This window comes from Bos javanicus, chromosome 10 (assembly GCF_032452875.1).
Source record: "Bos javanicus breed banteng chromosome 10, ARS-OSU_banteng_1.0, whole genome shotgun sequence".
In the NCBI taxonomy this organism is placed as follows: domain Eukaryota; kingdom Metazoa; phylum Chordata; class Mammalia; order Artiodactyla; family Bovidae; genus Bos; species Bos javanicus.
Genome location: NC_083877.1, coordinates 59281986 through 59304201, shown reverse-complemented (window position 1 = coordinate 59304201; position 22216 = coordinate 59281986). Strand labels below are relative to the sequence as shown.

General features: G+C 37.5%; 2 protein-coding genes and 1 pseudogene across 3 annotated transcripts in view; all 3 read right to left on the bottom strand.

The window, feature by feature from the left end:
- The window catches only part of USP50 (ubiquitin specific peptidase 50), a 40003-nt gene extending 25265 nt beyond the window's left edge, over positions 1-14738 (bottom strand). The window contains exons 1-2 of one of the 2 annotated variants that reach the window (XM_061428782.1): positions 13364-14738; positions 725-782 (exon numbers count right to left, since the gene is read on the bottom strand). In XM_061428782.1, coding sequence (XP_061284766.1) covers positions 725-762 — 38 coding nt within the window. In that variant the 5' untranslated portion in view covers positions 763-782; positions 13364-14738. Of the gene's footprint in view, positions 1-724; positions 814-13363 lie in introns of those variants that run through there. The other variant, XM_061428783.1, reaches the window with a different exon arrangement.
- Positions 4189-4769, bottom strand: LOC133254665 (large ribosomal subunit protein mL42-like; annotated as a pseudogene).
- Positions 14739-14837: 99 nt separating the features above from the next.
- Positions 14838-22216, bottom strand: part of TRPM7 (transient receptor potential cation channel subfamily M member 7) — a 109709-nt gene continuing 102330 nt past the window's right edge. The window contains exon 39 of the mRNA XM_061428779.1: positions 14838-16316. Within this exon, the coding sequence (XP_061284763.1) occupies positions 16186-16316 (131 nt within the window). The 3' untranslated portion in view covers positions 14838-16185. The remainder of the gene's footprint in view (positions 16317-22216) is intronic.

Sequence of the window (22216 nt, the reverse complement as noted above, 5' to 3'; positions counted from 1 at the left end):
AGATTACTGGTCAAGTATTTTGAAGAATATCCCTCAATCTGGGTTTGTCTGATTTTCCTCATGATCAGATTCACTTCATGCATTTGTAACATACAAATATCACAGAAGTGATAATGTTTTCTTACTGCCTCACATTAGATATTAGGTGCAACACAATTTTGATCTGTCCCAACACTGGCAATGTTAACTCTAAATCACTCAAAGTGGGGCCTGCCAGGTTTCTCCATCATAGTTACTTTTCCTTTTTTTTTTTTTTGGCTGCACTGTGTAGCTTGTGGGATCTTAGGTCCCTGACCAGGGATTAAACCCGAACACTCAGCAGTTTTAAAGTGCAAAATCCTAACCACTGGACCATCAGGGAATTTCTAGTTATATTCTCCTTTACGTAATCAGTGTTTTGTAGGGAAGACTTAAAACACTACAGGGGTTGCCAAATGGCGATTTTCTAATGCCATAATTCCAACTACATTCATCAGTTGGTCCTCTACTATAAAGAGAAGTTTTCCCTTTTCCTTATTTATTTTTAAAAAGTTTTCATTTTTGTGGACTCACAAATTTCTACTTTAAAATTCACTGGACTAGAATCTGTTATTATCATCATTTATTTTTGATGTACAAAGAGTCTCAAGATTAGCCAGCAGGAGGCCCTTCAAAATGTTTTCTGTACCCACTTGACTCTTGGAGCACCTTCTTACTTTTTAACACAGCAAGATCTTTCACTTACCTTGTTACTAACTCTGTACCAGTCCTGAAGTCAGCCATTTCTCAGAGAGCCCTGGTTCCTGTTGGAAGAGAACAGTATTTAGAAACCAAGATCTGGGAGCTAGGTGTACTCATGCTACTGCAGTATCACAGGCTCCCATTATCCTCTCTTTGTTTCCTTATTTGATCAGCTTCCCCGCATGCAACTTATCTCCTGTTGCTGCTACTACCCCTGATCCCCATCCCACTACACTACACACAGACACCATCCTTACTTACTCTGCTTCTCTGATACCCAACGTCAAGCCATTGCTGCCCCACAATATGAAGCCTAACTAGATTGGTCTCAACTATGGCTTTTTTTTAGATCAAAGTGTGAATAAATAATGGAAGAGAAGAAAGCAAGCAGGCTTTCCCTGTTATTTTCTGCTTTTCATTTTGATGGATTACCTTTCGTGTGTGTCTCTTCTCAGATTGCTTTAAGTTCACTAAACTGCTACAGAAACATAAGTAACAGAGCTTTTTAACCTGAGAATGAGCATTCAGGTGTGGGGGTGGGGTACGGCTGTCGGCAACTGTAGGAATGCTTTAGTGGATTTTCCAAGGAGAACAGTCTATAGAAAAGTGTGGGAGCAGAACTGTGACACACTTGGATAGACTGCAGGTGTTCTGACAGAGGCCAGTAATGCCCACTCACAGTGTGTCATGCGAGGAGTCCAAAAAACACAGGTCTCTCCTGCAAACTGTGCCCTCCATGTCCTTGCCAATGTCTGTGCCCACCTTGGACTGAGGACATTCAAAGCAGATGTCCACACACATTCTCACACTACAGCCAGTTTAGACCCTGTGCACAGCATCCATCCTCACTGTAGTCCAGGACAGGGAGGCCTCAGCCAGAACTCGGACACAGTGAGTGCACACAGCTGGCCCTGACAAGTGTGTGCATACACCCTGCCAAGTCCTTAGTGGTCTGGGGAGTCTCCCTTCAGACTCAGAGCTACTGTTACATCAAGACATGAACCAAGCAAAGAAGAGTGAAAGGATGGATTACCTTTTTTAAAACTTCCTCTTTTCTCCTCTCCCATTTTTCCTTTTTTCTAACTTTCTGGAAGCTGTACATTGTTTTTATGTTCTATGTTTCCTTTACATATTTCAACAAATATACAAGTAGCCCTTATTACCTTAATATATTTGGATCCAAGGTTTGAATACCAAGGGATACTGTATTATCCCAAACTATTTAGTTTTGAACCTGTGGATGGTTTGTAATGAGTTTGTGTGAAAACTAAGTTTATCCAGTGTCTGAGATAATACAGTGAAAGTCAGGATAGCAAGGGCTACTCATACTTAAAATTATTTTTCAATGTCAAAAATTAAAATATATAACTTTACCCCAAAAGGTGAGATAAATATGCTTTACTACACCTTCCCCTGAATACTCTTTACATATTAAAAAAATTTTATTCTAATTTACTTAAAAAGATTAAGTCACACATAAACACTTCTCAGCAAGTATTTAAATCTGTATACTTCATAACCTTTTGCTCACCTCTGTATCTTTTATTTCAGGTCTTCCTATTTCAATCCTATATTTTAAGTGAAGTGTAGTTGACATATTAACTTCAGGTATGGAACACAGTGATTTGTTTTTGGCCACACTGAGCAGCTTGTGGAATCTTAAGTTTCCTGCCCAGGGACTGAACCAGGGACATGGCAGTGAAAGTTGCCAACTCCTAACCACTGGACAGCCAGGGAATTCTGTGACCTGGTATTTTACAGATTATACTCATATAAAAAGTTATTACAAAGTATTGGCTATATTCCCTGTGCTATTATATCCTTGGATCTTATTTTACATCTAATAATAGTTTGTACCTCTTAATTCCCTTAACCAGTCTTGCCCTTTCCTTCATCCCTCTCCTCTGGTAACCAACCGCTCGTTTGTTCTCTGTATGTGTGAGTCTGTTTTATTTATTTTTCAGTCCACATGTAAGTGAAAACATGCCGTATTTGTCTTTCTCTGACCAATTTCACTAAGAACAATACCTTCCAGGTCTATCCATGTTGTTGCAAATTGCAAAATTTCATCCTTTTTATGGTTGAATAATATTCCATTCTATCATGTCATTTCCAAATAGTGACTGTTTTCTTTCTTTCCTTCCAATATGAATGCCTTTTCTTTTCCTTGTTTGATTGCCATGGCAAGGACTTCCAATATCATGTTAAACAGAAATGCTGAGAGTAGGCATCCTTCTCTTGTTCTTGATCTTAGAGGATGTTAACTGTAAGTTTATTATAAATGGCTTTTATTATGTTGAAGTATGTTTCCTCTATGTCACCTCTGAATGGGTGTTGAATTTTGTCAAATTCTTTTCCTGCATCTATTGAGATGATCATGTGATTTTTAGTCTTGGTATTGTTAATGTGATATACCACAATAACTGACTTATGGATATTGAACCATTCTTGTATCCCTGGAATAAATCTCACTTGATCATGACTGATGTATGATCCTTTTCATGTATTGTTGAATTTCATTCACTATTATTTTGTTGAGGATTTTTGCATTTCTGTTTATTAGGGATATTGGCCTGTAATTTTCTTTAAAGTGTCTTCTGTTTTGGTACCAGGGTAATGCGGGCCTCATAGGAGAAGTTTGAAGTGTTCTCTGCTCTGCAATTTTTTTGATAGTTTGAGGAAAGGTATTAACTATTCTGTAAATGTTTGGTAGAATTCCTCTGGGAAGCTCTCTAGTCCTGGACTTTTGTTAGAAGTTTGTTGGTTACTGATTCAATTTTAATACTAGAAATTGGTCTGTTCAAATTTTTTATATCCTTCTTGGTTTAGTCTTGGAAGATTGTATATTTTGAAAACCTTATTCACTTTTTCCAGGCTGTCCAATTTGTTGGTATATAGCTATTAGTAGTATTCTCTTATGATTGTTTACATACCTGTGATATTGGTTGCATTAATAACTTTTTTCACTTCTAATTTGGGCCCTCTCTCATTTTTCTTAATGAGTCTGGCTAAATAAAGGTTTATTGATTTTGCTTATCTTCTCAAAAATTGAGCTCTTGGTTTTTTTTTTTTTTTTTGCTGTTTTATGTATTTCCACTCTGATATTTATTTCCTTCTTTCTGTTGATTTTGGGCTTTGCTTGTTCTAAATCAGGTCACTTATTTGAGTTTTTTCTTATTTTTTGTATGTGAAGACATTTTATTATGATTTTACTATATATTAGTGATAAACCCAATTGTGGGCTTCCCCGGTGGCTCACGGGTAAACAATCTGCCTGCAATGCAGGAAACCTGGGTTTGATCCCCGGGTCGGGAAGATTCCCCAGAGGAGGGTAGGGCAACCCACTTCAGCATTCTTGCCTGGAGAATCCCATGGACAGAGGAGCTTGGCTGGCTACAGTCAACCGGGTTGCAAAGAGTTGGACACAACTGAAGCGACTGAGCACACACACACATGTGCATACCCAATTGTATTTTCTCAAATGGCAAATGAGATTAAGGATAATATTTCCCTCTGGATCCTGAAAACCTCATTATCACCTGTCTTTTGGAGGATTAGGTTTCTTACAATGTCTATGATTCTGTCCATGAGGATACCAACGGTGCTTAGTAGTAAAGAACATTTTGCTAAGTTGTTCTATCGTGGGTCCTTGCTCAAAGTGTTCCCTTTTTTCTTCTAATTTGGTTTTCAGCCCTAGATCATGTGTTTCTTCATTACGTACAGGATCTGACTGAGGCATAGGTTTTGTGTGTTCATATGGGATGTCCATGGAAGGGTAATAGCATACTATTATCCTGCCATCAGATGTCACAAAATTGTCTACTTTGCAATTATAGTCATCTGGAAGAGAAGACTATGTAGATTTATGACAAACACAATATAAGGTTCCATTTTGAACTCGAAAATAATGTTTCAAGCTAGTTCTGTTTGACATTGCCCATTTTACTGCTGCCATTGCCATGGAATCAAGATGCTTGTCAGCATGAAATAATTTGAAGAGAAACTGTTCTTAAAATCTGCTTCTTGACTACTGCTCACCACAAGCCTGCCATTTTGTCTGAGATTTTTCTTATGTCTTGAGTTAAGCCTGTATCAATATAACCTTCCTCCTTAGAACAGCTTTTGCTGCTTCCTATAGATTTTGGGAAGTTGTGTTTTTATTTTCATTTGTCTCAAGGTATTTGTTTTCCCCTTCAATTTCTTCATCAACCCGTTGGCTTCTTTCTTTTTTGGGGACAAGCTGTTTAGTCTCTGTATGCTTTTCCATTTTTTCTTCTCTTGATTTCTAGTATTATACTGTTGTAACTGGAAAAGAATCTTGATATAGTTTCAGTCTTCTTAAATTTACTGCTAATTGTTTTATGACCTAGCATGTAATCTACTCTGGAGAAAGTTCCACATGTACTTGAAAATAAGGTGTATTCTGCTGTTTTGGGATGGAATAGCTTGTGCTGGAGTCAAGATTGCCGGGAGAAATATCAATAACCTCAGGTATGCAGATGACAGCACCCTTATGGCAGAAAGTGAAGAACTAAAAAGACTCTTGATGAAGGTGAAAGAGAAGAGTGAAAAAGTTGGCTTAAAACTCAACATTCAGAAAACGAAGATCATGACATCTGGTCCCATCACTTCATGGGAAATAGATGGGGAAACAGTGGAAACAGTGTCAGGCTTTATTTTCTTGGGTTCCAAAATCACTGCAGATGGTGATTGCAGCCATGAAATTAAAAGATGCTTACTCCTTGGAAGGAAAGTTACGACCAACCTATATAGCATATTCAAAAGCAGAGACATTACTTTGCCAACAAAGGTCCATCTAGTCAAGGCTATGGTTTTTCCAGTGGTCATGTATGGATGTGAGAATTGGACTGTGAAGAAAGCTGAGCCCGAAGAATTGATGCTTTTGAACTGTGGTGTTGGAGAAGACTCTTGAGAGTCCCTTGGACTGCAAGGAGATCCAACCAGTCCATCCTAAAGGAGATCAGTCCTGTGTGTTCATTGGAAGGACTGATGCTGAAGCTGAAACTCCCAATACTTTGGCCACCTCATGCAAAGAGTTGACTCATTGGAAAAGACCTTGATGCTGGGAGGGGTTGGAGGCAGGAGGAGAATGGGACAACAGAGGATGAGATGGCTGGATGGCATCACTAACTCAATGGACATGGGTTTGGGTAGGCTCTGGGAGTTGGTGATGCACAGGGAGGCCTGGCGTGCTGTGATTCATGGGGTTGCAAAGAGTCGGACACGACTGAGCGACTGAACTGAAACTTGTACATATCTGTTAAGTTCTTCTAACATGTCATTTAACATGTCATTGATATAAATCAGATAATAAAGTCCCCTACTGTTACTATATTACTGTCAATTTCTTTCTTGGTATCTGTTAATATTTGCTTTACATACCTAGATGCTACTATATTAAGTGCAGACAGGTGCACATTTACAAATTAATAGCCTCTTCTTGTATTGACCCCTTTATCTTTTATTATAGAAAATAGACTTTGTTTTAAAGTCTACTTTGTCTAATCTGAGTACTGCTACCATAGCTTTTTTTCTTTCCATTTGCATGGAACATTCTTTCCATATCTTCATTTTCAGTCTGTTTTTTAGCTCTGAAGTGAGTTTTTGTAGGCAGCATACACATGGGTCTTGTTCGACATTTAAAAAATCCAATCAGCCACTGTGTGTCTTTTGGAATGTTTAGTCCACTTAAAGTGATTATTGATAGATAAGTATTTATTGCCATTTTGTTACTTTTCTGGTTATTTTTGTAGTTCTTTTGTTTTTTTTAGTCTCTTCTTTGTGGTTTAATGATTTTTATTGTTATGTTTGGCCTCCTCTTTTTAATTTTCACATATATTTTAGATTTTTGATCTGTGCCTATCATGAATTTCACATATATTGATCTATACCTACTTGTTTTAAACTAAGTCATTTCAGTTCAAAACATTTTAAAATTCACTCCCTGTCACATTTTATGTTTTAGATGTCATATTTTACATCTTTAGGTCTATCCATTTACTGTATATTGTGCTGTGCTGTGCTTTGTTGTTTCCAACTCCTTATAACTCCATGGACTATAGCCTCGCCAGGCTCCTCTGTCCAGGGGATTCCCCAGGCAAGAATACTGGAGGGGGTTGCCATGCCCTCCTCCAGGGGATCTTCCCAACCCAGGGATCAAACTCTGGTCTCCCGCATTGCAGGTGGATTCTTTTACCGTCTGAGCCACCAAAGAAGCCCACTTTATCGTACTTTACTGTAGTTACAGTTGATTTTACAGTTTGGTGTTTTAATCTTCATATCAGCTTGTTTCATTGGCAGATCCATTGCCTTTATTGTTACTTGCACTTGCCAGTAAGATTTTTCCTTTCGTGTATTGTATTTATTATAGCCTTTTTTTTCTTAAAAGAATACTACCATGTTAACATTTCTATTAAGGTCAGCTTAGTGATGATGAACTCAATTGTTTTTGATTGTCAGGGATATTCTCTCCAAATCTGAATGGTAATCTTGCTGGGTAGAGTATCCTAGATTGTAGATTATTTCCTTTCACCACTTTAAATATATCGTGCTACCCTTTTCTGGTCTGCAATGTTTCTGTTGAAGTATCAGTTGATAGCCTTAGTGGGGATACCTCAGATGTGGCTCTTTTTCTGTTGCTGCCTTTAACATTCTCTTTAATTCCTGCCATCCTTAGTTATGGTATTTCTTGATGTCTCTTTGGGTTCATCTTGTTTGGGACAGTCTGTGTTTACTGGACCTGGGTATCCTGGGTTTGGGAAGTTTTCAGTCATAATTTCATTAAATACATTTTCTAGCCCTTCCTCTCTCATTTCTCCTTCTGAGATCCCTATAATGTGAATGTTAGTACACTTGATGTTGTCCCAGAAGTCCCTTTAATTATCACTAAATTTTTGTTTTTCTGTTCTGATTGGGTGATTCCCACTGTTCTACATAATTTCCAGATCACTTGTGCATTTTTCTGTATCATCTAATCTGCTATTAATGACTTCCAGTGTATAATTTTCATTTCAGCTATTTATTCTTCAGTTCTGATTTGTTTTTGTTTTTTCCCCCAAGCTTTTGTCTGTTTATTCAAACACGATGTGTCTTTAGGAGTTTAAAAACAAGCTGGAAACACCATTATCCTTTGAATAATGCAGAGAGTCACTGAAGAGGGAATCGACGCCATTGTAGTTTGTAACACTGGTGTGTTAAACAGTTAAGTCCCTATCCATATTCCTGGACTGTAAACACAGGGAACCGAAGTATCAGAGGGAGCACAGGAGGGATCACAGGAGGGATTCATTCTTTTATGTTCTAAGTCTTTGTTGAAGCTCTGAGTTCCTCCATTCTTCTCTTGAGTTCACTTCAGTTCAGTCGCTCAGTCATGTCTGACTCTTTGCAACCCCATGGACTACCAGGCTTCCCTGTTTATCACCAAACCTGGAGCCTCCTCAAACTCACGTCCATCACGTTGGTGATGCCATCCAACCATCTCATCCTGTTCAATGAGCATTTTAATGACCCTGTCTTTATACTCTTTATCAGGTAAATTACTTACCTTCATTTCATTAGTTTTTTTCCACCCTGAGATTTTGCTCTTTTGTTTGGAACATATTGCTTTGAATTCTGTTTGTCTCTATGAAATCAAATGTCTTCCTGGTGTATCGTTGGGTGGGAGTAGCCCTATGCAGTGTGTGTGCCCAGTTGCTTTAGTTGGAGAGCTGGACACGAAATGAACAGGTGCCACATCTTCTCAGTTGCAAGCAATCGCTTCTCCCTAGTTCAGTGGTGGTTGCTGCCATTATGTGGGCAAGTCCATGACCCAAGGGGCCCTGAGGGAGCTGGGCTTCTCCTAGGAGCAATGGAAATCTACCGGGGGGAGGAGGGAGTGGGGTAGAGGGAGACAGAGGTATGGCCAGGGCTTGAGGGGAAATGTGGAACAGTTCAAAATTTGTGTCATCCTTGGGCAGGAGCCATGCCCTTTATCATTCCAACTTTAGAATATGCACTACTGCAGCAAGAATTAGACCTTATTTTTCTGATTTTATCCTTAATATTTTCCAAGAAAACTGTACATTTTCTGAGAATACCATTAAATAGCTTGGTTCAAACTCTTCCCTTTGTCTTCATATTGCTTTGTCTCCCCCAAATATTATAGTACAGGTAAAAAAAATTCTTGTGTCAATCTGATGTTTTTTTCCTTTGTATACTTCTTTTTGCTTCTTGCAGAGTAACATAAATGCAATTAATTATGCAGTTTTCTCACTTATTTCCTCTCTTCTAATCTTTTAATCTGGAATGCTTTATTAGTCACTATATCTCATTCACTAATCTAGAAGATATTTATTGTAAATCTACTTTGTGTCAGTCGTTGTGCTGGGTATTTGATAGTGAATAAAATACACATCCCACTTTCATATATATAGTTCACCCTCTATTAACTACTTTTATTCTCTGTGGCTCCAACTCTTCCCACAGAACAGTTACTCTGACTTTTGTACACCTGTACTAGTTATTCTGTACTTAACCTCAGATATGCAGATGACACCACCCTTATGGCAGAAAGAGAAGAGGAACTAAAAAGCCTCTTGACGAAGGTGAAAGAGGAGAGTGAAAAAGCTGGCTTAAAACTCAACATTCAGAAAACGAAGATCATGGCATTCTGGTCCCATCACTTCATGGGAAATAGATGGGGAAACAGTGGAAACAGTGTCAGACTTTATTTTTGGGTGCTCCAAAATCACTGCAGATGGTGACTGCAGCCATAAAATTAAAAGACGCTTACTCCTTGGAAGAAAAGTTATGACCAACCTAGATAGCATATTGGAAAAGCAGAGACATTACTTTGCCAACAAAGGTCCGTCTAGTCAAGGCTATGGTTTTTCCAGTGGTCACGTATGGATGTGAGGGTTGGACTGTGAAGAAAGCTAAGCGCCGAAGAACTGATGCTTTTGAACTGCGGTGTTGGAGAAGACTCTTGAGAGTCCCTTGGACTGCAAGGAGATCCAACCAGTCCATTCTGAACGAGATCAGCCCTGGGATTTCTTGGGAAGGAATGATGCTAAAGCTGAAACTCCAGTACTTTGGCCACCTCATGCGAAGAGTTGACTCATTGGAAAAGACTCTGATGCTGGGAGGGATTGGGGGCAGGAGGAGAAGGGGACGCCAGAGGATGAGATGGCTGGATGGCATCACTGACTCGATGGACGTGAGTCTGAGTGAACTCTGGGAGTTGGTGATGGACAGGGAGGCCTGGAGTGCTGAGATTCATGGGGTCGCAAAGAGTCGGACATGACTGAGCGACTGAACTGAACTGAACTAGTATATGACCAAGCACTTTTATGGTTAGTTTACTTGAATTTTCTTGTTGTTTTAGTTTTACACTTGTTTTCTGACAACTTTTTTTTTCCTTCTCTCACTCTTAAAAAATCTTAAAGGGTAACCTAAAATGCTTCAAATGTTGAGATGAATATGGAAAAAATTTACACACTTTGAGCACATTATACACATACACATATCTTTTGAGCGTGGGCTGTTATTTTGACTACACTAACAAAAGAATCTGCAAGATAATAAGTTCCTTTATAAAGAAAAAAATCACTCTCAGAATGTTCTTGATTCTCCATCATACCCTCTTCTCTTTCTTGGAACTTCTAAGAAAAAAGGGTAGCATGAACAGATCTATTATTTGAGTACTGTTGTTTGCCGAGTATATGGCTTTCCTGGGTGGCTCAGATAAAGAATCTGCCTGCCAGTGCAGGAGATGCAGGTTCAGTCCCTGCATTGGGAAGATCCCCTGAAGAAAGAAATAGCAACCCACTCCAGTATTCTTGCCTGGAGAACCCCATGGAGCCTGGTTTGCTACAGTCCTTGGGTTGCAGAATCAGACATGACTTACTGACTGACCAGCAGCAGCAGTAACTCACTGAATCTTTACAGTATGGGACAAACACTGTCACAGAGGCTTGCTCAATCAGTTGGTTAATCATGAAGTGACAGAACAAGAATCCAAGTCTATCCAGCTTCATTTTGCGTGCATACACAGTAGCTCCAGAACTGAAAGGGATGTTGTAGGATATACCATACTTCCTTTTTATAGGCAGAGAATATTCTACTTTTAGATATATCATATTTTATTAATCCATTCATCTAATGGACATGTGTGTTGTTCCACTTTTGGGCTATTATCAGTAATTGCTATGAACATCCGTGTACAAGGCTTTGTGTAGATATTTCCACTTCTGTTGAGTATAAACATACATGAAAGATGAAAACTGCCTTGTCCTATGAGCTGTATTTTTATTCTTGTGTTGCAAGTTCTTTACACAAATCCTTTACCAGATACATTACTTGCAAAATTTTTCTCCCACCATAAGAGTTGTTTTTTCACTGCAGATTGTGTACTTCGAAGCAAAAATTTAAAAAATTTTGATGAATCTCAATTTGTCCATTTTTCTTTCATTGCCTTTGCTGTTGGTGTCATATCTAAGAAACTATCATCTAATACAAAGTCATAAAAATTTACCCCTACATTTTTGTCTAAGAGTTTCAAGATGTAGGCTCTGAAGTTTAGGTTTGCAATCCATTTTAAGTTTACTTTTGTATATGATGTGAGGTATGGGTTCAACTTCATTCTTTTGCATGTGGGTATCTAGTTGTTCCAAAACAATTTCATGAAAAGTCTATTCTTCCCTCATCAAACTGCTCTGGCACCTTTGTTGAAAATCAATTAACCACAAATTTCTGGACTCTCAATTCTATTTTATTAATCTATATGCCACAATACACTGTCTTCATTTGTCAAGTTTATATGGGAAGGAACATTTTAATAGCCTTTTTAGACAGCCATAGATATTCACTGGAGTAGAAAATGGCAAACCACTCCAGTATTCTTGCCTGGAAAATTCCACGGACAGAGAGGCCTGGCAGGCTACAGTCCATGGGGTTACAAAGAGTCAGCCACGACTGAACACCTGGATATTCATATTTGAAACAGTACCAAAATGGACAAATGGTGGTTTCCTAAAGGTCAGCTGCAGTGTAGAATCTGGAATTCTGTAAACTTCTACCCTGCTAGAGTTTTACTCCCTTTTCCACTCATGGACCATTTTGTAATCCATGCAGAGAGCATTTGGAGAATATTGATTGTTTCACAGATTATACAAATGTTGACACATTTCTTTATACACTATAAAAAATAAATTGTTAAATCAGCAATGATTTTATTGGAAAAGTATCGGGATGTTGTCATGCTACCATGTTAAGAGGCAAGTTTTCCAAAACTGCAACTTTCTCTTGAAAGCTCAAATTTTAGTAAGTACTGTTAGTTTTCCACCAAACACTCCCAGTGTGAAGAACCCTGGTTTGTCTATTATTCTTCCAAGCAGACATGTTCAATGAAAAAAGTGACTAGTCCAGTTTGTAACTCACACAACTGCATAATTGCCTTTTCCTAAAACAATCATCCCATTTCCTTATGAAGCAAAGTACTTTATGCCTATTTTTCATTTTGCCCCACAGAATATTAAAGGCATGTTTTAAGGTTAAAATTAATTAAAAATTGACTTATTCCTTCATCAGTGACATTTGAAATGAAATGGATTAAAAAAAGAAAAACTGGCATGATGGTGAAGACTGTAACAACCAACTAGTTCAGTTTGATGCTACTTCCTTGATTCATGCTAAGGTAGCAGCATTTTTACCCATCAATGATTTTGCAACAACAGTAAAACTTTGAACACATTGAAAAAGACAAATAATAACTTACAGTTATGAGAAGTTTTGACCTTGTAGGCCAAAGAAAGTGTAGTGGGGAATGTCAGGGGCTGTGGTCCACACGGAGAACCACTGATCTATTGAAGAAATCTAGGCAATGACCACCCAAAAGACAGTAAGACCTGTGTTTCCTAGTGGAAGTACACAATACCACCAGTGAAGCATTCCTGTCAGACAATCCATCTTGAATGTGACCAAGTCTCTATACGTAACAACTAGTTTATGGACTAAACAGGAAACATAAAACGACAACTACGGAAGTAATCAACAAAACCTTTTATGTGGGAAACTTTTTAGAACAAAAGAGCTGGTTCTTCAAAAAATAAACTGGAAAAAAAACAAAGTGGAAGCAGAAACCTATATATTAAAAGAGGCTTTAAAGACAAATCAAGCAACTGCAATATATGAAGCTTATCTGAGTCCTGATTCAAGCAAATTATTTTTAAAAATTTGTTTTGAGAATGATTACATTCTCTGATATTAACTAACTGTTAAATTATTAGATGTGAAGATACTATAGTTCTGGTATTTTAGAAACACATACTAAAACATTTAAAGTGAAAGTTAAGTTCCATAATTCAGGACTTCATAAAATTCCAGGACTTCAGAAATTCCAAGTAAAAAACAGGCAAGTGCTAACTGTAGGTTAGGACAGTGCACTAAAGAAAGTACCCTACTAAAAGGTGCTGTTTATTGTAAACTGGTATATGTATTGTAACTTTTCTGAAGAATAACCATACCTTCTCCCAGCCCCTCTCATATCCACTAAAGTAGAATCAAGGACCCCAAGAAGAAACTCTGCTTTGAGGAATTCCAATAAACCTAGAAGGAAAACATATTCTAGAGAGAATTAGAACCTTACCTGGGATTTTTTTTCTAAGAAAAAGCTCACAGATCATCTAATGTTGAAAATATTCTGTGGTACTTCTTCAACACGTACTTATTTAGTACCTATATTTTGTTTGCTACAAGCTCCAGCAAGGCTCTAAGGGAAATACAAAAATAAGACATCTCTTAGTTGGTAATACAGACAATCTAATTTTGAGAGAGACACACAGTGGTTGTATAGTTTTACTCTAATACGTAATTACTGAGTTATTTATTTAACTACGTGGTAATTGTGACAGATCTGAATATCTGGGTTCCTCAAAGACAGATGCTTTGTGTGACAACTACCTAGGAAACAATCAGAACAGATATGATAAATGAGGAGGATCACAAAAATCCCTGCTCAATGATACATCTCCTTCCTGCAAATAAATAATGTGATATATCCTATAAGTGATAACAGCTATTTATTGGGTGCTCTTGCCTTGACTGTCTGCTTAAATACGTAATATTTTATCATTTTGATCTATCTTCCTAGAGAAATTTTGATATTGTAGAAACACATTTAAAAACTCATAATTTTATGGAATGTCTATCACAAAGCATGCAGTATACAAGTAGGGAGGGGGTGTTAAAGGAGTGAAAAATTTTAGGGGTCTCTTTTCCTTTGTGAATTGTACAGTCTAATGGGGGTAAAAAGAAAGACAGTGACTATGAAAACAGCATATTTCAACTTCAAGGTGGAAAAGGAGGGTAATTTTATATTTTTGTTTACATTTAAAATTGTTTCTGTATGTCCCAACAATCAACATGCATTACTTTAAAAATAATAGTAGCTTACATATACCACCACACTGAGGAAGGCATATTATTAGAGAACACTTGCAGAAGATGTTTTATGAAGTAATTTGGTAAAGAGGTGGAGTTCTGTTTTGAGAAGGATGAGACTGAGAAGTATCAAAGAGATGAAGGCAAATGACACTTTTAGACCATGGAGTAATACTGATGAACTTGAGTAATCTAAAAACAACACTTCTTTGAATGAGAAATGCAGTTTTCAGGTAAACTGTTACTTTCTAGAATTAGTCAAAAAAGTTAATGAATAGATTTGTTTCCAAAAAGTGACTAGGAATTGGTACAGAAATCATCAGTCATTATACTTGAAAGTCAATATACCATGGGGCTGAAGAATGTAGATAAAAGCCTGTTTGGGTTCAAATACTAGTGCTGCTCCTTAGTAAGTGTAAGAATCTGAGAAAAGTTACTTTACTTAATGCCTTGTTATCCTGTTACCAGCATAACAGGATAACAATAACACCTATTTCATAAGATTGTTTTAAGGATTAAATGGGTTAATATATGTAAAGTATTTAGAGTAATATCAGATACATATTAAGTACTAAATAAATGTTCTATTACTGTTATTTTCATGTGGATATAAACAAAAAATCGAAAAAATTAACACTGAAAATACTGTTTTTCAGAATGATTAAACTCAGTAAAACATCTGTAAACAAGAATAAATTTATTTAATTTCTTTTAAAGATTTAATGATATACAAAATGTATATAGTATATTTTTAATACATTTTCTTTCTCCCCCCTCATCAATATTAAACACTATTTGAACAGCTTATCTCTTTTTGCCTTGTCTGTATCTATGAGATACACTACTGAATACAAATAAGATTTACACTGCTCCCTCCCAAATAAAAATTAAAATTAGTACCTAGGGGGAAAAAAAAGGAAAGAAAAAAAAAAATCAAAGCACAGAACTTTAGACAGATGAAAAGCTTTTCTTATTGTTGAGCATTCAACAATATCTGGGGCAGTTAAATTACATTTTATTGGCATAAAGTTGCATTGCAATCTCCCAACATCAGATAATGATAATCCAATTCAATTTCTTAAGTACCACAGACAATATTCATGTTCAAATGATCCTACACAATTTTAAATATATGCAAGAATTCATGTTTACATTCTGATTTGATATACTGGTCAATAAAATCTTTTGAGAAGTATGTAACTTCCAAGTTGTCACTATATATATGATAGGAAAAAAGCACTTTAACTTTTCTCACAAGGGAACTTCTCTTGAACAGTGAGTTAAGTTTTTCCTTTGATATATTTAGGTTATAGCAATCTAACATGGCTTTCTTCTATTTAACAATATCTTGAGAAAACAATGTTTTTTAAAAAAATTATACTTTTGCACAATTTGGGCTCTATTTAACAAAAAACTGGCTCTATCTTTTAAATAGGAGCCTAACCCTGATTCATAAAGTCCCTCTTAGAAAATGGTTTTCAGCCTGGGCTTCCTATATCCCTGTAGATCTAGAATTATATAAGAAGCCTTCTCCTTTCCCATGGCCAACAAGCATCTAGTTGGGCACTAGTGACATTATCACTGAACACACTAAAACACATTGAGGAAGACATCTGACTGCCATTTAACCAAAAGACTTGGTGACTTCATTTCACTCGCTGAATGGCAGTAAACCAGCTGCCAAGAAAATCTGCACAGACACCTAACTTTGGTTAACGGTATTGCACCACACAAAGAGAGGGTTATTACCCTCATCAGAACAAAGTCAAATGAAATTCTCTGTTAAAAAGAGCCCTTTAAAAAGGTATAAATACTAATTTTTCTTTACCTTTAAAATTTAACAGCTGCCAGCTGTATCATATAGGGAGTTCTTGACTGACTAGTTTAATTGGGCCAAAAGAATATTGACCTTTTAACTGTGCTAGATTCAGCACACACTTTTCTGTATTATCAAACAATTTCCTCCTAATGAAAAGTGACACAGTAACATTTTTGTGAGGTGTAATCAAAACCAATGATTCAGTAATATTATAACATCAGACGAATAGAATTAGTTGATTCTGATTCTTTGGTGGAATTTCCAGGCTGAAGAGTCAAATCAGAAGGCTCATCCTGAGGAAATATTATTTTATCAGGTGTATAGTCATTCCTCTTCAGATCTATATTCACAACCCCAACAAAAAAAGAAAAAAAGAGTCAGTATTACTTAGAAAAAGAAAATTAAGAACATTTCCTAAACCAATTTCCCTCGAAACATGCCAGATCTATTTTTTACAATATTGTCATAAATTCAAAAGTCACAAAATGTATATGCATAAAAACGAAATCATTCAGCAAATAATTATGTTCTGACTATGAGTTAATAACTCATGTAAGTATAGAAATGCAGCACTGAACAAGGCAGATAAGGTCCCTGTTCTAATGGAGCTTATGTTCTTAAGGGTGAAGAAAAACAAACAGAAAAATAACAGAATTATAAGCAGTAACAAGTGCCTTGAAGAAAACAGTGTGAAGAGGGTCAAGTGGGAGATGGTATATGGTGATTCTTTTAGACAGGGCTGGGCAGAAGAGCTGCAGGAGATAACATATGAGTAAAGACTTGAATATTGAGAAATACTGAGAATATTCGCTGGAAGGACTGATGCTAAAGCTGAAGCTCCAATACTTTGGCCAACTGATATAAACAGCCAACTCACTGGAAAAAGACCCTGATTCTGGGAAAGACTGAAGGCAGAAGGAGAAGTGGGCAACAGAGGATGAGATGGTTAGATGGCATCACCAATGCAATGGATGTGAACTTGGGCAAACTCTGGGAGACAGTGAGGGACAGGGAAGCCTAGAGTGCTGCAGTACATGCGGTTGCAAAGAGTCAGACGACTTGGCAACTGAACAATAACATCAATTGAGAAATGACCTACCAAAGTCCCAGGAAGAAGAGTACTCTATGCAGAGAGAAAGTTGATTACAGACTATAAAAAGGAAATAGACTTGGTGTGTTCCAAGAATGACAAGAAGCAGCATGGCTTGCAAATAGGGAAAGACTAGGAAAAAATGAGGTCAAGCAACAGTTAATGACCAATAGTCGTCAAACTACAGCCCGTGGGCCAAATCTGGTCTGCCCTGTTTTTGTAAATAGTTTTATTGGAATGCAGCCATACAAATTTGTTTATAGATTGTCTATGGCCGTTTCTGTACTACAATGGGAGAGCTGGGTAGCTGTGACATAAGTCACATGGCCCACAAAGCCCAAAATACATACTTTGCTTTTTTTTTTTTTTTCCTGGCTGCACCATGCAGCATGCAGGATCCTAGTTCCTCAACCAGGGATTGAATCCATACCCCTTGCATGGGAAGTGTGGAGTCTTCACCACTGGACCACCAGGGAAGTCCCTATTTCTTTTGCCTTTTACAGAAAACTCTGCTGACCTCTGATTCAGGGGACACAAGCAAAGCTAAGTACACATTACAGTAAAATCCACTGGAAGGTATTAAGCAGTCTTAAGGGAGGAATGTAACATAATCAAATTTATTTAAAATGACCATTCCAATTGTCACATGGTAAGATTCTAGGAAACAAAATAGTGGCAATGACGATGAAAAGAAATTGATAAATTCTAGGGAGATTTCAGAATTTGAGCAGACAGAATTTGACAGATTGGTTATGAAAAGTGAGAGAAAAAAGGAACTGGCTAGCTTTTAGGTTTTGAGCCTGAGCAACTTGGTAACCATTAATGAGACAGGGAAGTAGAGTTTTGTGGGGAAGGGAAATGAAAGTCAAGAATTCTGAAGTGAAAATGTTACTTGAATCTGGAGCCTGTTATACAGAGTGAAGTATATTAGAAAGAGAAGAACAAATAATGGATATACTTATGCAATCTAGAAAAATGGCACTGATGAACTTATCTGCAAGGCAGGAATAGAGACATAGACAGACAACAGATTTGTGGACACAGCAGGGGAAGGAGAGGGTGGGATGAACTGAGAAAGTAGCACTGACATATATACACTACCATGTATAAAACAGATAGCTAGTGGGAAGCTGCTATACAACACAGGGAGCTCAGCTCAGTGCTCTGTGGCAACCAAGAAGGGTGGGATTGGGGAGAGGTGGGAGGGAGGCTCAAAAGGGAAGGGATATATGTATACTTTTCGCTAATTCACATTGTTGTATGGTAGAAAACAATACAACACTGTTAAGCAATTATCCTCCAATTTAAAAAAAAAAGGTAATTCAAGTAGCAATGAAAGAAAGGGAATATAGAAACAGGAGCTCAGCAAAAAAGTTAGTCTTCAGTTAAATTTGGTACTAATAGCATGGGAACTGCATATATAGCTATGGGATAGGATGAACTTGACATTACAGACACATATGACAATGGTTGCAGAATTGAAAAACTTAAGGGAGTAGAATCAAATTTATATTTTAAACCAGAGTTGTCCATAAACTCTTCTACTTTTATTTCCATATAAAACCGAACTTACGCTCCCAGTTAGGCAAATATACTCCAATTAAAAAATAAGAGGTAACTAACACTCAGAATATAAACTGCTAATTTTAATTTCAGCAACAGTCTATGTTCAATGATCCAAATACATACTTACTACAGTATGAACAATTTTTGATAAACTTTAAATTTAAGACTTTGCATTAGGCCTAAGGAATGCAATTAATTTGCAGATGAACTGTACACAAAGAACAATGGACAGAAACATAATTATAATTCAATTCACAACTGCAGTGTTAACTAATGGTGTAACCATGTGCAAATCATGTAAACTCTTATTTTATATTCTGCAAAACAATGGATTTGGACTGGATTGCTTTTAATGTCCCTATTAAGCTGTGAAATCCTGCTTATAATGATAATTTAAAAAACAGATATGCTATTAAAATTGCACTATATCAAAAACCAAATAAAAACTGTATTTGGGCTGCCTGTTAAATTCACCACTGTATGTTCCACTTCTGGCTAAAACAGACAAGTATATTCCATCTTCTCTTTCACTGATTACAACCTTTTACATGATATATAAAGCAACTACCTGAGATTTCTGAAAAGTAACAGCAGATATATAGGAAGGAAAATCTGAACTTGAAGAATGAGCTATATGGTGGTGAATTTCCTGCTTTTGGTTTTTTTTTTTCATCTCTTATTTTAGGCTTAGACTTGAAGATAGCTCAATCACAGAATGAATGTGGACAAAAAAGCTCCAAGAGTTCCCAGCTTGAGGATAAGAAGGAGGTCCTGTGGGATGGAAAATGTTGAGGGGAATGCTCTTTTTAATTTTTCTTTTTGCTCTTCTGCCCTTTACCTAAGACAAGCTCTAGTCAAGAAGAGGCATTCCTACAGTGGTGGAAGCAGGGAAAGCACCCACAACTCCAAGAGAAAAACCTCTCTGACCAGAAGAACTGAGAATAGATACCTCTATGATCCCCCCCCCCAAAAAAATCAAGAAAATCAGAGATACCAAAGGAATATTTCATGCAAAGATGGGCTCGATAAAGGACAGAAATGGTATGGACCTAACAGAAGCAGAAGGTATTAAGAAGAGATGGCAAGAATACACAGAAGAACTGTACAAAAAAGACCTTCACGACCCAGAAAATCACAATGGTGTGATCACTCACCTAGAGCCAGACATCCTGGAATGTGAAGTCAAGTGGGCCTTAGGAAGCATCACTACGAACAAAGCTAGTGAGTTGATAGAATTCTAGTTGAGCTATTCCAAATCCTGAAAGATGATTCTGTGAAAGTGCTGCACTCAATATGCCAGCACATTTGGAAAACTCAGCAGTGGCCACAGGACTGGAAAAGGTCAGTTTTCCTTCCAATCCCAAAGAAAGGCAATGCCAAAGAATGCTCAAACTACCGCACAATTGCACTCATCTCACACGCTAGTAAAGTAATGCTCAAAATTCTCCAAGCCAGGCTTCAGCAATATGTGAACCATGAACTTCCTGATGTTCAAGCTGGTTTTAGAAAAGGCAGATGATCCAGAGATCAAATTGCCAACATCCGCTGGATCATGGAAAAAGCAAGAGAGTTCCAGAAAAACATCTATTTCTGCTTTACTGACTATGCCAAAGCCTTTGACTGTGTGGATCACAATAAACTGTGGAAAATTCTGAAAGAGATAGGAATACCAGATCACCTGACCTGCCTCTCGAGAAACCTGTATTGTATGCAGGTCAGGAAGCAACAGTTAGAATTGGACATGGAACAACAGACTGGTTCCAAATAGGAAAAGGAGTATGTCAAGGCTGTATATTGTCACCCTGTTTATTTAACCTATATGCAGAGTACATCATGAGAAATGCTGGACTGGAAGAAACACAAGTTGGAATCAAGACTGCCGGGAGAAATATCAGTAAACCTCAGATATGTAGATGACACCACCCTCATGGCAGAAAGTGAAGAGGAACTCAAAAGCCTCTTGATGAAAGTGAAAGTGGAGAGTGAAAAAGTTGGCTTAAAGCTCAACATTCAGAAAATGAAGATCATGACATCTGGTCCCATCACTTCGTGGGAAATAGATGGGGAAACAGTGGAAACAGTGTCAGACTTTATTTTTTTGGGCTCCAAAATCACTGCAAATGGTGACTGCAGCCATGAAATTAAAAGACGCTTACTCCTTGGAAGCAAAGTTATGACCAACCTAGATAGCATATTCAAAAGCAGAAACATTACTTTGCCAACAAAGGTCCGTCTAGTCAAGGCTATGGTTTTTCCTGTGGTCATGTATGGATGTGAGAGTTGGACTGTGAAGAAGGCTGACCGCCCAAGAATTGATGCTTTTGAACTGTGGTGTTGGAGAAGACTCTTGAGAGTCCCTTGGACTGCAAGGAGATCCAACCAGTCCATTCTGAAGGAGATCAGCCCTGGGATTTCTTGGGAAGGAATGATGCTGAAGCTGAAACTCCAGTACTTTGGGCACCTCATGCGAAGAGTTGACTCATTGGAAAAGACTCTGATGCTGGGAGAGATTGGGGGCAAGAGGAGAAGGGGACGCCAGAGGATGAGATGGCTAGATGGCATCACTGACTCGATGGACGTGAGTTTGAGTAAACTACGGGAGTTGGTGATAGACAAGGAGGCCTGGCATGCTGCGATTCATGGGGTCACAAATTCATGGACACGACTGAGCAACTGATCTGATCTGATGATCCAAAAAGTATTACTGTCAGCACCAGAAATGGACTACATTACAGAAAGTACATGATAGCACAGGGAGGCCAAAATCCTGGCTTTCTAGTCAGTGTACCAAAAAAGAAAAAAAGAAGCCCTTGGGAATCACGAAGTATGGAAGAAATCATGGAGAAGAGGAAAATGGAGAGACACCCTCAATTTGTGCATGATACCCCCTGAGTGGCACATATGTAGAAAGACAGCACAGCATAGGCTTCGAGAATTAAACTATGGTGCAGGCCTTTGTTCATGTTCCAGACTTGACCCTGTTTGACACACATTAGAGAAACTTGAATGATAATGCAAAGGTTTTAAAAACCAAACCAACATTGGACTCACAGTCACACAAAAGACAGACTGTGATTTGAATTTAACTGAAATGGTTATATAACAACATCAAAAATCTCAAGAGGATTCAACAATTCAAAATTCTCTAGAGGATTTTTAATCAGATCTCAAATCTCATAATATTCTAGATATCCTGGACATATTCTAAAATTACTAGAGATACAAAAAACAGAAACATTTAAAAGATTCTCAAAGAAAAAGACAACCAAGAGATGCCAATCCCAAGATAACCCAGATGGAAGAATTAAAGACTTTAGCTACTGTTATAACCATACTCCATGATATAGGACAAAAGACCTGAAATGAAAGGAAAACAAGTTTTCAGAAGAGAAATAGTCAGCACAAAAAGAACCAAAAGGAAATTATAGTTCTGAAAAATTTACGTGAAATAAAAAATTCAGTGCAAAGCTTAATATCAGAATAAAGAAAGAATAAGGAGTCAGTGAATGTGTATATTGATCAGTAGAAATTATCTAATGTGAACAAAAGAGAAAAATTAATTTTTAAGTTAGTCCCCAGAGTCT